The 16,281-nt window shown below is 41.4% G+C and overlaps 1 protein-coding gene across 1 annotated transcript in view; it reads right to left on the reverse strand.

Annotated features, from left to right (window-relative positions):
- cntnap3 (contactin associated protein family member 3) overlaps nt 1-16,281 on the reverse strand; it is a 189,142-nt gene that overhangs the window by 86,887 nt on the left and 85,974 nt on the right. The window contains exon 6 of the mRNA XM_071374431.1: nt 2,283-2,464. Within this exon, the coding sequence (XP_071230532.1) occupies nt 2,283-2,464 (182 nt within the window). The remainder of the gene's footprint in view (nt 1-2,282; nt 2,465-16,281) is intronic.

A 16,281-nucleotide genomic window follows, 5' to 3' on the forward strand; every position in this document is an offset into this window, starting at 1 on the left:
AAAGTAAAGTAGAGTAGGACAGAGCAGAGTTGAGTAGACGAGAAGAGCAGAGCAGAGTAGAGAAAATCAGAGTAGAGTAGAAGAATAGAGCAGAGTAGAGCAGAGTAGGGTAGAGCAGGACAGAGTGGAGTAGAGAAGAGCAGAGTAGAGTAGAGGAAAAGAGCAGAGTAGAGCAGAGTAGAGTAGAAGAAATTAGCAGAGTTGAGTAGTGTAGAAGAAAAGTGCAGAGTAGAAGAGAAGAGCAGAGTAGAGCAGAGCAGAGTAGAGTAGAGTAGAGCAGAGTAGAAGAGTAGAGTAGAGTAGAGTAGAAGAGTAGAGTAGAGTAGAATAGTAGAGTAGAGTAGAGCAGAGTAGAAGAGAAGAGTAGAGTAGAAGAGAATCGCAGAGTAGAGTGGAAGAGCAGTGTAGAGTAGGGTAGAGTAGAAGAAAAGAGCAGAGTAGAGTAGTAGAGCAGAGTAGAAGAGTTGAGCAAAATTGAGAGGAAGAGTAGAGGAGAAGAGCAGAGTAGAGCAGGGTAGAGTAGAAGAAAGGAGCAGAGTAGAGCAGAAGAGAAGAGCAGAGCAGAGGAGAAGAGCAGAGTAGATTAGAGCACAGTAAAAGACCAGAATAGAGTTGAAGAAATATCAAAGTAGAAGAAAAGTGCAGAGCAGAGTAGAACAGAAGAGAAGAGTAGAGTAGAGCAGAGAAGAAGAAAAGAGCAGAGTAGAGTAGAAGAGCAGAGCAGAGTACAGAAGAAGAAAATAGCAGAGTAGTGTAGAAGAAAATAACAGAGTAGAGCAGAGTAGAAGAGTAGAATAGAGTAGAAGAGTAGAGCAGAATAGAATGGCAGAATAGAAGGGCAGAGCAGAGTAGAGTAGAAGAGTAGAGCAGAGTAGAGTAGAGTAGAGAAGAAGAGAAGAGCAGAGCAGCGTAGAGTAGAGTAGAGTAGAATAGAAAAGCAGAGTAGAGTAGAATAGAAGAGCGGAGCAGAGCAAAGTAGAAGAGTAGAGTAGAGTAGATCAGGACAGAGTAGAGTAGAGGAAAAGAGTAGAGCAGAGTAGAGAAGAAGAAAAGAGCAGTGTAGAAGAGCTGAGTAGAAGAGTTGAGCAAAGTTGAGTAGAAGAGAAGAGTAGAGGAGAAGAGCAGAGTAGAGCAGAAAAGAAAAGAAAAGCAGAGTAGAGTAGAGCAGAGTAGAAGAGCGAAGTAGAGCAGAGCAGAGTTGAAGAAAATAGCAGAGTAGAGCAGAGTAGAAGGAAAGAGCAGAGCAGAGCAGAGTAGAGTAGAGTTGAAGAAAATAGCAGAGTAGAGCAGAGTAGAAGGAAAGAGCAGAGCAGAGCAGAGTAGAGTAGAGCAGAAGGGTAGAGTAGAGCAGAAGGGTAGAGCAGAGTAGAGTAGAGTAGAGTAGAATAGAATAGAAAAGCAGAGTAGAGTAGAATAGAATAGCGGAGCAGAGCAGAGTAGAAGAGTAGAGTAGAGTAGATCAGGACAGAGTGGAGTAGAGGTAAAGAGTAGAGCAGAGTAGAGTAGAGAAGAAGAAAAGAGTAGCGTAGAAGAGCTGAGTAGAAGAGTTGAGCAAAGTTGAGTAGAAGAGAAGAGTAGAGGAGAAGAGCAGAGCAGAGCAGGGTAGAGTAGACGAGCAGAGTAGAAGAGCAGAGTAGAAGAGTATAGCAGAGCAGAGCAGAATAGAGCAGAGTAGCATAGAGCAGAGCGCAGAAGAGTAGATTAACGAAATTATCCCAATCTGTGTATTCAGGTGGGGACTACAATGGCAATGTACATAAATGTCTCAATAGAACTTATGTAGATTATGACCAGTAGCTCAACTGTGTTTCAATTTCAATAGAGAAGTATTTCTATAGGCCATTTATTAAAACAGTCTAGAAATATTGTATGGAGGTTGGGTTAATCTTAATCATTAGCAGCCTTGAATGAATCCCTCTTGGAGAGAATTCAATGGCATAATCAACACCCCTGCTACAAAGCTATATTTATTTTGAGTGTGTGTCTCCTATGTGTTTAAATCGTACAGTATCTATGAACGCATCGGTTAGAGACAAATGGAGGGTGATATTTGAAAGAGCAAGCATGCAGGAATGGTTGTGTGTGTGTGTGTGTGTGTGTGTGTGTGTGTGTGTGTGTGTGTGTGTGTGTGTGTGTGTGTGTGTGTGTGTGTGTGTGTGTGTGTGTGTGTGTGTGTGTGTGTGTGTGTGTGTGTGTGTGTGTGTGTGTGTGTGTGTGTGTGCGTGCGGAATTATTTGAGAAACAGGTCACAGGCAACACACCACAGGTCACAGACAACACACCTCGTTTATCTCGGAAGGACTGAGTTCTGCAGGAACCTGGATTTGCTGAGAGCTTTTGTCCACAGTGAAGTTGAGGTGGCCACTAAAGCGCTCGATGGCTACGTGGTGCCAGTGCTGGTCATCTAGAAGACTACCCAGTGACACGACCATGTGGCTCTCAGGACCAGGAGAGACACTTTTACCTGGAATACAACAGAGACACAGAAAGAAAACCATACATTAATCACAGAGGAAAACATGTTCTGGTAATAGTCTGATAGAAGTGTTTTCCTTTCTAGGACAGGCAATGCTAGAATAAGGAAATACTGTACGTTTCAAGCAGTGGAGACTGGTAAGGCGAGGATGGCTCATAGACTACATGAAAATAAATCTCGTTCCAAAATCATGGGCATTAAAATGGAGTTGGTCCCCCGTTTGCTGCGATAACACCCTCCCCTCTTCTGGGAAGGATTTCCTCTAGATGTTGGAACATTGCTGCGGGGAAGTTCTTCCATTCAGCCATGAGAGCATTAGTGAGGTTGGGCACTGATGTTGGGCGGTTAGGCCTGGCTTGCAATCGGCGTTCCAATTCATCCCAAAGGTGTTCGATGGGGTTGAGGTCAGGGCTCTGTGCACGCCAGTCAAGTTCTTCCACAACGATCTCGACAAACCATTTCTGTATGGACCTCGCTTTGTGCACAGGGGATTGCTATGCTGAAACGGGAAAGGGCCTTACTCAAAATGTTGCCACAAAGTTGGAGGCACAGAATCGTCTAGAATGTCAGTGTATGCTGTGGCGTTAAGATTTCCCTTCACTGGAACTAAGGGGCCTTGCCCAAACCATGAAAAACAGCCCGAACCATTATTCCTCATCCAGCAAACTTTACAGATGGCACCAAGCATTCGGGCAGGTAGCGTTCTCCTGGCATCTGCCAAACCCAGATTCGTCCGTCAGGTCCCCCAGATGGTGAAGCGTGATTCATCACTTCAGAGAATGCATTTCCACTGCTCCAGAGTCCAATGGCAGCAAGCTTTACACCACTCCAGCCGATGCTTGGCATTGCACATGGTGATCTTAGGCTTGTGTGTGGCTGCTCGGCCATGGAAACCCATTTCATGAAGCTCCCGACAAACAGTTATTGTGCTGAAGTTGCTTCCAGAGGCAGTTTGGAACTCGGCAGTGAGTTTTGCAATCGACACACGCTTCAGCACTCGGCGGTCCCATTCTGTGTGCTTGTGTGGCCTACCACTTCACGGCTGAGCGGTTGTCGCTCCTAGACTTTTCCACTTCACAACAACAGCACTTACAGTTGACCGGGGCAGCTCTAGCAGGGCAGATATTTGACTAACTGACATGAACTCTTCAGTAAGGCCATTCTACTGCCAGTAATTGTCTATGGAGATTGCATGGCTGTGTGCTGAATTGTATACATCTGTCAGCAAAGGGTGTGGCTGAAATATCTGAATCCACTCATTTGAAGGGGTGTCCACATACTTTTGTATATATATATATATATATATATATATATATATATATATATATATATATATATATATATATATAGTGTAGTTATGACTGGAATGGAATGGTATATTACACATGGAAACCATGTTTTTTGATGTGTTTGATACCATTCCATTAATTCCATTCCAACCATTACTGTGTTTCCAGTGTTTAGGTCACCACATACTAAATCATTCAAGAGACACAAACATCAGTAAGAGAGATGCCAGTCAACTACTCAATATATCATCAACATGGCTTCATCTGTGCAATCAACCGAAAATGCTGACAAAACGGCGTGTTGATTTTGTTTATCCCCACCAGACGCGTTCATGACACGTAAGTTAAAATACCCAAACCAACTGTGAACCAAATATACTGAACAAAAATATAAAACGCACTATGAAACAGTTTCAATGAGTTACAGTTCATATTAGGAAATCAGTCAATTGAAATACATTCATTAGGCCCTAATCTGTGGGTTTCACATGACTTAGCAGGGGTACAGCCATGGGTGGGCCTTGGAGGGCATAGGCCCACCCACTGGGGAGCCAGGCCTAGCCAATCAGAAGTAGTTTTTTCCCACAAGGGGTTTATTACAGACAGAAATATTCCTTGTTTCATTAGCTGTCCGGATGGCTGGTCTCAGACGATCCTGCAGGTGAAGAATACGGATGTGGAGGTCCTGGATTGCTGTGGTTACATGTGATATGCAGTTATGAGGCTGGTTGGACGTACTGCCAAATTTTCTAAAACGATGTTGGAGGCGGTTTATGGTAGAGAAATTAATATTAAATTATATGGCAAAAGCTCTGGTGGACATTCCTGCACACAGGATTTCAATTGCACCCTCCCTCAAAACTTTAGACATCTGCGACATTGTCTTGTGTGACACAACTGCACATTTTAGAGTGGCCATTTATTGTCCCCAGCACAAGGTGCACCTGTGTAATGATCATGCTGTTTAATCAGCTTCTTGAAATGCCACACCTGTCAGGTGGATGGATTATCTTGGTAAAGGAGAAATGCTCACTAACAGGGATGTAAACAGATTTGTGCACAACATTTTTGAGAAATAAGCTTTTGAAACATGGGACCAACACTACATGTTGCGTTTACATTTTTGTTCACGATTGCTAGCTGATTTGTCCTGGAAAATAAACATTGTGATGTTGTTTTACCTGAAATGCATATGGTCCTTTTTTTATGTTGCTGGATCTTTGTATAATTTTGACACATGTTGAATCATACAAAATCCTGTGTTCTCAACTCTGACAATTAATCCACAGATAAAAAGGGGAAACCTAGTACATTCTTCTTCTTCTGATTTTATATGGCAGTTGGCAACCAACTATAAGGAGTATTACCACCATGAAATGGACTGGAGTGTGGCCCTAGTTCATCTTTCAATCACCCACGTGGGTATATGCTCCTAAAAAACAATGAGGAGATGGTAGAGGCGGGACTTGCAGCGCGCCAAACATGTAAAATAGAACCAAGTTCTATTTTAGCACCTGGCTAGGCAGAAGCCCGTTGACGGGTATCAGCAGTTTCAACGAAATGATTGAATAGCATATACAGTATGTGTACATTTATTTTGCAATACTTGCACACGCAACGCGGGCGGTGTGGTAAGCATGTAAGTGACTTAGTGAAAAAACCTTTATCACAATCCATGACTTAATGGCCCATACCAAAAAGTGAAAATTAAGATACATGAGTGTGCTTCCTTTGAGAAGACAGACGTCATAAGGTTGTACAGGGCAGGTGTCTTGTTTCAATGTTTTAAACTACAGTAGCTTTTTAACTGTATTTCAGGCATGAGACTCGGGATATCTGGCACTCTATTCCCTACATAGTACACTACCTTTGAAGTAGAGCACAATATAGCAAATAGGGTGCCACTTGGGAGACACACAGCCACATTGAGAACCCATGAACTTCACAGTCATGTTATTCTTGTTGGGGACTGTCTTGTACAGTATACCATACCAACCATACTGGCTAAAGAAAGACTACCAATAAGTAATGATGCATCATTTAAAAAACTGCAGCTTGTAAAAGATAGCAGGACATAATTCATGATATAGTATGAACTCTAGCAGGTTCATCTTTACAGTCCGCAACCTCATAACATGTTGGGAGAACATTTTTGTCTTGCAGTAAATAACAAACCTGGGTTCAAATACTATTTCAAATATTTCAAATACTTTAAGCATTTGCTTTAGCCTGCCTGGAGTGCTAGATGGGTAGGGTTCTGAAGTTTTGGGACTTTACTATTGGTTCCATTGTACCAGGCAAGCTCAATCAAACACAGCTACCTGTACTTCAAATAGTATTTGAACCCACGTCTGGAAAAGAAGCAGTGCAGTACTGTGGTGCTTGGGAAGAAGGAATGAGTGAAGCAAATGCACTCTGTAATTAAATATGTATTAGACATTCTTCGGAGAAGCTGGTTATAGTGTAGAGAGCTGCATCCCAAATGGCACCCTAATCCCTACATAGTGCACTACTTTTGATCAGAATTTTAAAGGGCCCTGGTTGAAAGTAGTGAACTATATAGGGAATAGTAATTTGGGACATACCTAGAGGCTACAACATCATTAAGAGAGAGAGACTTCTGCAAATGATGAATGTGTGTCACTTTAACACATCAATTATGTAGAGGTTATTTGTATGATGTCAGATTAGTTGAGAAGAGAGATGGGATGAGACACGTTTAAGAGGTCTTGAGGTCGAGCTTCACAAACAAATAAATATCCATCTGTTGGTATTGATTAACTGAGCTCTCTTCGTGGCAGAGGCAGTTTGGCCCATACCTAATGCGTTACAAATGGCACCCTATTCCCCAGGGTCAAGGGTCAAAATTAGGGACAGAATACAGGTGTAGGATCTCACCTAATTTCAGTTTGTGACAAAGGCTGTAACGTAACAAAATATGGAAAAAGTGAAGTGGTCAGAATACTTTCCGAATGCACCGTACACCATATACACACTCACTCACACTATATTGACACTTTCACACAGAACCCACACACATGCACACACACACTTTTACACTCATCATTTGATGCTGCTACTCTGTTCTTTATTTTACTCTTATTATAATCTATCCAGATGCCTGGTCACTTTACCCTGCCTTCATGTACATATCTACCACAAATACCCTGTACCTCTGCACATTGATGTGGTACTCCCTATATATTGCTCCATTCTTGGGCATTTTATTTTATTCCTTTTGTGTAAGCAAGCATTTCACGGTAAAGTCTACACCGGCGCATGTGACAAATAATACACCAGTTGTATTCGGCGCATGTTGACCAGCGGAAATGCAGAGATCTTATTTAAAGGGGCAACCATGAAAGCCATAGCTCTTCCTAAGGTTAGGTAGTGAATGCCTTGTGTCTCTGAACAATCTGTCTCATATAATCTCACTATATTTGATGGAGAATAAACTGGAGTACTCATGGGGTCAACCTGAAAACAGCATAACTTAATTGTATTGCACATGTTACTGTTGTTTGCTGCAACTTAAAATCAGATTACCAATGGCAAAAAAATTATGTTATCTAGATACAGGCCGTTTAAATTATTTCAACATGTCATACTCATATTGCTGTGATCGTAAACACTTGCTCTAAAACACTGCATATACATAACCTACAATCAATTGTGCAAAAAAAGCTGAAAACAGCAGCTATCCAGCTGCAGTACATGGCAAGGAATACACCTTGTGCTTAGTTCAGTGAACCATAAACATTTAATAGATGCCACGCCCTGACCTTAGTTCCTTTTTTATGTCTCTATTTTGGTTTGGTCAGGGCGTGAGTTGGGGTGGGAATTCTATGTTCATTCTATGTTTTTCATTCTATGTTTTGTATTTCTATGCGTTTGGCCTGGTATGGTTCCCAATCAGAGGCAGCTCTCTATCGTTGTCTCTGATTGAGAACCATACTTAGCCTTTTCCCACCTGGTGTTTGTGGGTAGTTATTTTCTGTTTAGTGTTTTGTTGCACCTTGCAGAACTGTTCGTTTGTCGTTTTGTTGTTTTTGTTCGAGTGTTCATCTTTATTAAAAGTATTATGAATACGTACCACGCTGCACTTTGGTCCTCTTCTCCTTCTCCCGACGACAGTCGTTACAATAGGTCTACATATAATCATTGACAAACTTTAAGTCATTAAGAATGATGAAGGAGAAGCATGTTGAAATGTTCTGACTGATATTATGACTGTGATATTATGACTGTACTTTCAGAGGAAAACTGATCACATGTTATATTGATTATAATAAAACGTCTTGTTCGAACCCTGATTGGCTGACAGCCGTGGTATATCAGACATTATAATCTGGGTTGGTAGAGCCCTGAATGATGTAAGATGGAGCCAGAGAGGATGGCTGCCGTTACAAGGCCGCAGGGCCAGACTGATTACCAGGACGTGTACTCCGAGAATGCACTGACCAACTGGCAAGTGTCTTCAATGACATTTTCAACCTCTCCCTGTCTGAGTCTGTAAATCCAACATGTTTCAAGCAGACCACCATAGTCCCTGTGCCCAAGAACACAAAGGTAACCTGCCTAAATTAATACCGACCCGTAGCACTCACGTCTGCAGCCATGAAGTGCTTTGAAAGGCTGGTCATGGCTCACATAAACACCATTATCCAGAAACCCTAGACCCACTCCAATTTGCATACCGCCAAAATCAGATCCACAGATGATGCAATCTCTATTGCACTCCACACTGCCCTTTCCCACCTGGACAAAAGGAACACCTATGTGAGAATGCTATTCATTGACTACAGCTCAGCGATTTGTCAGATTTGTCATTGGTCCTCAGATCCTCAAAAGGTTCTTCAGCTGCACCATCGAGATAATCCTGACTAGAGGTCGACCGATTATGATTTTTCAACGCCGATACCGATACCGATTATTGGACGACCAAAAAAAGGCGATACCGATTAATCGGGCGATTTTATTTATTTATTTGTAATAATGACAATTACAACAATACTGAATGAACACTTTTATTTGAACTTAATATAATACATCAATCAAATCAATTTAGCCTCAAATAAATAATGAAACATGTTCAATTTGGTTTAAATAATACAAAAACAAAGTGTTGGAGAAGAAAGTAAAAGTGCAATATATGCCATGTAAAAAAGCTAACGTTTAAGTTCCTTGCTCAGAACATGAGAACATTTGAAAGCTGGTGGTTCCTTTTAACTTCTTGCAACTATAGGGGGTGCTGTTCCGCATTAGCATTTTTTGGTCTCCAAATTAAACTGCCTCGTGCTCAATTCTTGATCGTACAATATGCATATTATTGTTATTATTGGATAGAAAATACTTTCTAGTTTCTATAGCCGTTGGAATTTTGTCTCTGAGTGGTACAGAACTACTTCTACATCACTTTTCCTGACAGGGAGTCAGATTTCAGAAATTTTTACCCCTGATCTGGGATCGGTTTTAAGGTGCCAGTAGATGCTATAGAGAAACCGACACTGCCTACGTCTTCCTCTGGGTGTCAGTACGTCATCACGTTTTGAATGGATTCGATTGCGCAATCAGAGCCACTATAAAACACGAAAACGTAGAAGTACCGCTCTCTTCCTGCATGCGTCATGCGCAAAATGGACATCAGACCTGCCTCCTTCCAAATCGTTGTTTAGAGAGTGATATTTCTCCGGTCATGTTTTTAGTCGTTATAGTTGTTAAAAACATCATAATGTAGTTAATTTGAACCGTTTTATAGCAATTTATATCCGTTTAGTGCGATTTTGAGGAATTTCTTTGTCGTGCACTCTGAAACTTTGGACACGTTTCGGGGTCCCGTTCGATCGTTAGTGGATATTTCGAAGGACAGAGGACATCTATCGACCAAAAGAAGATTCGACCCAAGAAAGGATTCTTTGCCCAAGATTCTGATGGAAGAACAGCTCACAGTAAGAACAATTTATGATGATAAATCGTGTTTCTGTCGATAAATGTTAAACGTTTATGTCGCCATCTTGTTTGCTATAGCTTCGCTTGGCGCAACCTGTATTGAAAAGTAAGGATAATTTAAAAAATGTAAATCAGCGATTGCATTAAGAACTAATTTGTCTTTCGATTCCTGTCAACCCTGTATTTTTTAGTCAAGTATATGATTAGCTTTCAATTAAACTAGATCACTCTGAAAGATGACGTCAGACATTTTGAGGCTTGATTTCCTAGTATTTTCATTGTGTAACCACGGTTTTGTATGGCTAAATATGCACATTTTCGAACAAACTGTATATGTATGTTGTAAAATGATGTTACAGGAGTGTCATCGGAAGAATTCTGAGAAGGTTAGTGAAAAAATTAATATATTTTGGCGGTGATTACGTTATAGCGCTCTTTGGCTGGAATCGGTGCTCTGGTAACGTTTTCACATGTGGTATGCTAACTTATCAATTTATTGTGTTTTCGCTGTAAAACGCTTAGAAAATCTGAAATATTGTCTGGAATCACAAGATCTGGGTCTTTCCATTGCTATGCTTTGTCTATTCTTATGAAATGTTTTATTAAGAGTAAATTGGTCATACACGTTGCTCTCTATAGTAATTCTAGTCGTCTTGTGATGGTCGGTGCAATTGTAAACTGTGATTTCTACCTGAAATATGCACTTTTTTCTAACAAAACCTATCCTATACCATAAATATGTTATCAGACTGTCATCTGAAGAGGTTTTTTCTTGGTTAGTGGCTATCAATATCTTAGTTTAGCCGAATTGGTGATAGCACCTGAAGTAGTAAGAAACTGATGGAGTTAGAAAAGTGGTGTATTTTGCTAACGTGTTTAGCTAATAGATTTACATATTTTGTCTTCCCTGTAAAACATTTTAAAAATCTGAAATGGTGGCTTTATTCACAAGATCTGTATCTTTCATCTGGTGTCTTGGACTTGTGATTTAATGATATTTAGATGCTACTATCTACTTGTGAAGCTATGCTAGCTATGCTAATCAGTGTGTGGGGGGGTGGGGGGTGATCCCGGACCCGGGGTAGAGGCTCGTTAGAGGTTAACATGAGTCTGCAATATTCCCAGGTAAGAAGTTTTAGGTTGAGGTTATTATAGGAATTATAGGACTATTTCTCTCTATACCATTTGTATTTCATATACCTTTGATTATTGGATGTTCTTATAGGCACTTTAGTATTGCCAGTGTAACGTATAGCTTCCGTCCCTCTCCTCGCCCCTACCTGGGCTTGAACCAGGAACACATCGACAACAGCCACCCTCGAAGCATCGTTACCCATCGCTCCACAAAAGCCGCGGCCCTTGCAGAGCAAGGGGAACAACTACTCCAAGTCTCAGAGTGAGTGACGTTTGAAACGCTATTAGCGCGCACCCCGCTAACTAGCTAGCCATTTCACATCGATTACACCAGCCTAATCTCGGGAGTTGATAGGCTTGAAGTCATAAACAGCGCAATGTTTGAAGCATTGCGAAGAGCTGCTTGCAAACGCACGAAAGTGCTGTTTGAATGAATGCTTACGAGCCTGCTGCTGCCTACCACCGCTCAGTCAGACTGCTCTATCAAATATCAAATCAGACTTAATTATAACATAATAACACACAGAAATACGAGCCTTAGGTCATTAATATGGTCAAATCCGGAAACTATCATTTCGAAAATAAAAAGTTTATTCTTTCAGTGAAATACGGAACCGTTCCGTATTTTATCTAACGGGTGGCATCCATAAGTCTAAATATTCCTGTTACATTGCACAACCTTCAATGTTATGGCATAATAATGTACAATTCTGGCAAATTAGTTCGCAACGAGCCAGGCGGCCCAAACTGTTGCATATACCCTGACTCTGCGTGCAATGAACGCAAGAGAAGTGACACAATTTCCCTAGTTTAATATTGCCTGCTAACATGAATTTCTTTTAACTAAATATGCAGGTTTAAAAATATATACTTCTGTGTATTGATTTTAAGAAAGGCATTGATGTTTATAGTTAGGTACATTTGTGCAACGATTGTGCTTTTTTCGCAAATGCGCTTTTGTTAAATCATCCCCCGTTTGGCAAAGTTGGCTGTCTTTGTAAGGAAGAAATAGTCTTCACAGTTCGCAACGAGCCAGGTGGCCCAAACTGCTGCATATACCCTGACTCTGTTGCACAGAACGCAAGAGAAGTGACACAATTTCCCTAGTTAAAAGAAATTCATGTTAGCAGGCAATATTAACTAAATATGCAGGTTTAAAAATATATGCTTGTGTATTGATTTTAAGAAAGGCGTTGATATTTATGGTTAGGTACACATTGGTGCAACGACAGTGCTTTTTCGCGATTGCGCTTGTTAAATCACCCGTTTGGCGAAGTAGGCAATAATTCAATGATAAATTAACAGGCACCGCATCGATTATATGCAACGCAGGACAAGCTAGATAAACTAGTAATATCATCAACCATGTGTAGTTAACTAGTGATTATGATAAGATTGATTGTTTTATATAAAGATACGTTTAATGCTAGCTAGCACCTTACCTTGGCTCCTTGCTGCACTCGCCTAACAGGTAGTCAGCCTGCCACGCAGTCTCCTCGTGGAGTGCAATGTAATCGGCCATGATCGGTGTCCAAAAATGCCGATTACCGATTGTTATGAAAACTTGAAATCGGCCCTAATTAATCGTCCATTCCAATTAATCGGTTGACCTCTAATCCTGACTGGTTGCATCACTGCCTGGTATGGCAACTGCTCGGCCTCCGACCGCAAGGCACTACAGAGAGTAGTGCGTACGGCCCAGTACATCACTGGGGCCAAGCTTCCTGCCATCCAGGACCTCTTTACCATGTCAGAGGAAGGTCCTAAAAATGACACTTGCCAGCTGGTCAAACTAGCCACCCTAGTCATAGACTGTTCTCTCTGCTACCGCATGGTAAGTGGTACCGGAGCGCCAAGTCCAGGTCCAAGAGGCTTCTAAACAGCTTCTACCCCCAATCCATAAGACTACTGAACATCAAATCAAACGGCTACCCAGACTACTTGCATTTACACTGCTGCTACTCTCTGTTATTATTATTATTTTTTTTTACTTGGCTGTCACGCCCTGACCTTAGAGATCCTTTTTATGTCTCTATTTTGGTTTGTCATGGCGTGAGTTTGGGTGGGCATTCTATGTCTGGTGTTCTATGTTGTCCTTGTTTTGTATTTCTATGTATTTGGCCTGGTATGGTTCCCAGTCAGAGGCAGCTGTCTATCGTTGTCTCTGATTGAGAAACATACTTAGGTAGCCTGTTCCCACCTGTGTTTGTGGGTGGTTATCTTCTGTTTAGTGTTTGTTGCACCTTTCAGAACTGTTCGTTGGTCGTTTTGTTGTTTTTGTTCGCGTGTTCATCTTTATTAAAAATATTATGGATACGTACCACGCTGCACTTTGGTCCTCCTCTCGACGACAATCGTTACATTGGCAAGTCAGTTAAGAACAAATTCTTATTTTCAATGACGGCCTAGGAACAGTGGGTTAACTGCCTGTTCAGGGGCAGATTGACAGATTTGTACCTTGTCAGCTCGGGGATTTGAAACTGCAACATTTTGGTTACCAGTCCAACGCTCTAACCACTAGGCTACCCTGCCGCCCCATCTATGCATAAGTCACTTTAATAACTCTACCCACATGTATATTTTACCTCAATTACCTCGACTAACCTGTACCCCCTGTATAAAGCCTCGGTATTGTTATTTTACTGTTGCTCTTTAATTATTTATTACTTTGTTTCTTTTTTTGTTTGTATTTTTCTTAAAACTGCATTGTTTGTTAAGGGCTTGTAAGTAAGCATTTCAATGTCATGTCTACACCTGTTGTATTCGATGCATGTGACAAATAAAATTTGATTTGATTGGCTAACAGCCGTGGTATATCACAAAACATGTATTTTTACTGCTCTAATTACATTGGTAACCAGTTTAAAATAGCAATAAGGCACCTCTGGAGTTTGTGATATATGGCCATTATACCACGGCTAAGGTCTGTGTCCAGGCACTCCGCGTTGTGTCATGGAGAAGAAGAGCCCTTAGCCGTGGTGTACTTGCCATATACCATACCTCGGTCCTTATTGCTTAAGAATACTATGGGTATGACCCATTTTATTTTTACTGTTAGAATTATGTTGGTAACCAGTTTATAATAGCAATAAGGTATCTCTGGGGTTTGTGATATATGGCCAATATACCACGGCTAAGGGCTGTATCCAGGCCCTCCGTGTTGCGTTGTACATAAGAACAGTCCTTACCGTGGTATATTGGCTGTATACCACGCCCCCTCGAGCCTTATTGCTTTATAATAAAACGGGTTGTTTGTTATATTGATTAGTACACAGAAAGTAAGAAAGTTGGTTCTCGTTCTGCAAAGTGAACATAATGACATGGAACGGGTACCAATACAAACAAACAGCCTGACTGACTGACAGTCCTATTGGCCAGAGCAAAATGCTTTTATATTTTAGTTCACAAAACTATCCTCAATATACCTCTGTGAATTTACAGTATGTAACCCACAATATTTATGGCTGACCAGTGGAGGTTTCTGAGGGGAGAACGACTCGTAATAATGCCCGGAACGGAGCAAATGGAACGGCATCAAACACCTGGAAACCATGTGTTTGATGCATTTGATACCATTCCACTAATTCCGCTCCAGTCATTACCACGAGCCCGTTCTCCCCAATTAAGGTGCCACCAACCTCTTGTGTGGCTGACATAATCTCAACTCAGTTGGATACAGTTATCACCCCACTTCCAGAATGCACTGGAGCAGGTCACATTGACCCTCATATATTTGCATCCAATAAATATTACAGTTGACAGTTAAGAATTGGAGTGAAATATGAGCCAATGGTTTACAATATAAACAGGCATTTTGATTAATGTAAACTACAGAGGGAATAGAATGGTTTTGGATACCAGAAATAAATCTTGGCAATGCATTTATTTCATTCATTTCCACATACAGGCAGCAAAGTTGGTGCAAACAGCTTGTGGCTGTCTGTCTGCTCCTTGGCGGGTGAACAGCCTATGTTTTTCAATGTGAGCACTGCAGCCATATTGATTGCACAGGCTTGCCTCATGAAAAGCCTTGGACCAAAGCTTTGTTGCGACTGTGTGTACATACAGTATGGCTGTGCTTGTACATATACTGTATTTGCGTGTTTGGATAGATGTATGGGCAGAGTGTATGTGGAAGAATGGTATTGTGGTTTTCCTCAACAATAGGTGTATAGGTTATAGAGAATTCAATATTTATCAATTTTCACAACAAAGCCATATGTATTTGTTTGTGTGCGTACTTGTTGTTTGAGTGTCTGTGTACGTATGCGTGTGAGTTTGTGAGCATGCACATGCATATATGTTTGAATGTAACTGACAGAGCAGATACAGGGGGTGGCATTTGTATCGTGCTATAGTAGTTCTCCATGTTCTCTATAGAGGGTTCCTGCCAGAGCCTGTATAGTCACAGCTTTAAAGTGCAGTGTGCCCCTATAGCACCGTAAATCTGTCCTTTCCCCAATCCTCAGAGAAGCAGAGGAAGAATGGCCTGCCACCCCTCCCTCCCTCACACAGCCATTACAAGACCCTGCCACCCTCCCTCACTCTCCCTCACACAGCCGTGATAAGGCCCTCTTACAAACAGAACTCACTGGTTACCTCAAAGAGGAAGACCAGGACTGCGTCCCAAATGGCACCCTATTCTTTTTATACTATAGTGCACGACTTGGTCTAAAGAAGTGCACTACATAAGGGAATAGGGTGCCATCTAGGACGCAACCAAGGAGACCAGCGTTTAATTTAAGGCTAGCCATCACAGTAACACAAACTGCGCAGAGAAAGATTCTTGACAGGGGAATGACAAGAGTTACAAAGCAATAGTAAACTGCAGAGAGGTCAATCCCCCCAGATAACCATCTCTGTCTACTCTACATTGTTATGGTCATAGTGTGACATCCATCAACGTTGAAGGTACGAGAGGTACAGTATGCTGGTTACTGTTGCTTTCGAGGCACTTTTACTATCCTGTATAGAGGACTCAATGTCAATGCTGTTCTGTATTGGGACTGTTTCTTATCAGGATTTGACTCTTGAGTAAATAGCTGCTTAATCATAGCTTCAGGTCTAATACACAGTCAGAGAGGTACTGACCTAAATTACGCAGATAATTCAACCTTGCATTAAAACCGAGGAAGAGTCACACTAATTCAATAGACACAACATTACATTCATGTGAGAGAGAAGAGAAAGACTGAGTGAAAGAGACAGACAGAGCTTACATTGGTAAATTACTGCATGAAACAAATTGGAAAGCGAGGGGGAGGGAGAGAGGGGGAAGGAGAGAGGGGAAGAGGAGAGGGGAGAGAGGATAGTTGTAAAAATGTGAAAAAAACACTGATAAATAATATATGCTATTTAGCAGACACTTTTATCCAAAGCGACTTACAATCATGCGTGCATACATTTTATGTATGGGCCTTCCTGGGAATTGAA

The sequence above is a fragment of the Salvelinus alpinus genome, chromosome 1, assembly GCF_045679555.1.
Source record: "Salvelinus alpinus chromosome 1, SLU_Salpinus.1, whole genome shotgun sequence".
In the NCBI taxonomy this organism is placed as follows: domain Eukaryota; kingdom Metazoa; phylum Chordata; class Actinopteri; order Salmoniformes; family Salmonidae; genus Salvelinus; species Salvelinus alpinus.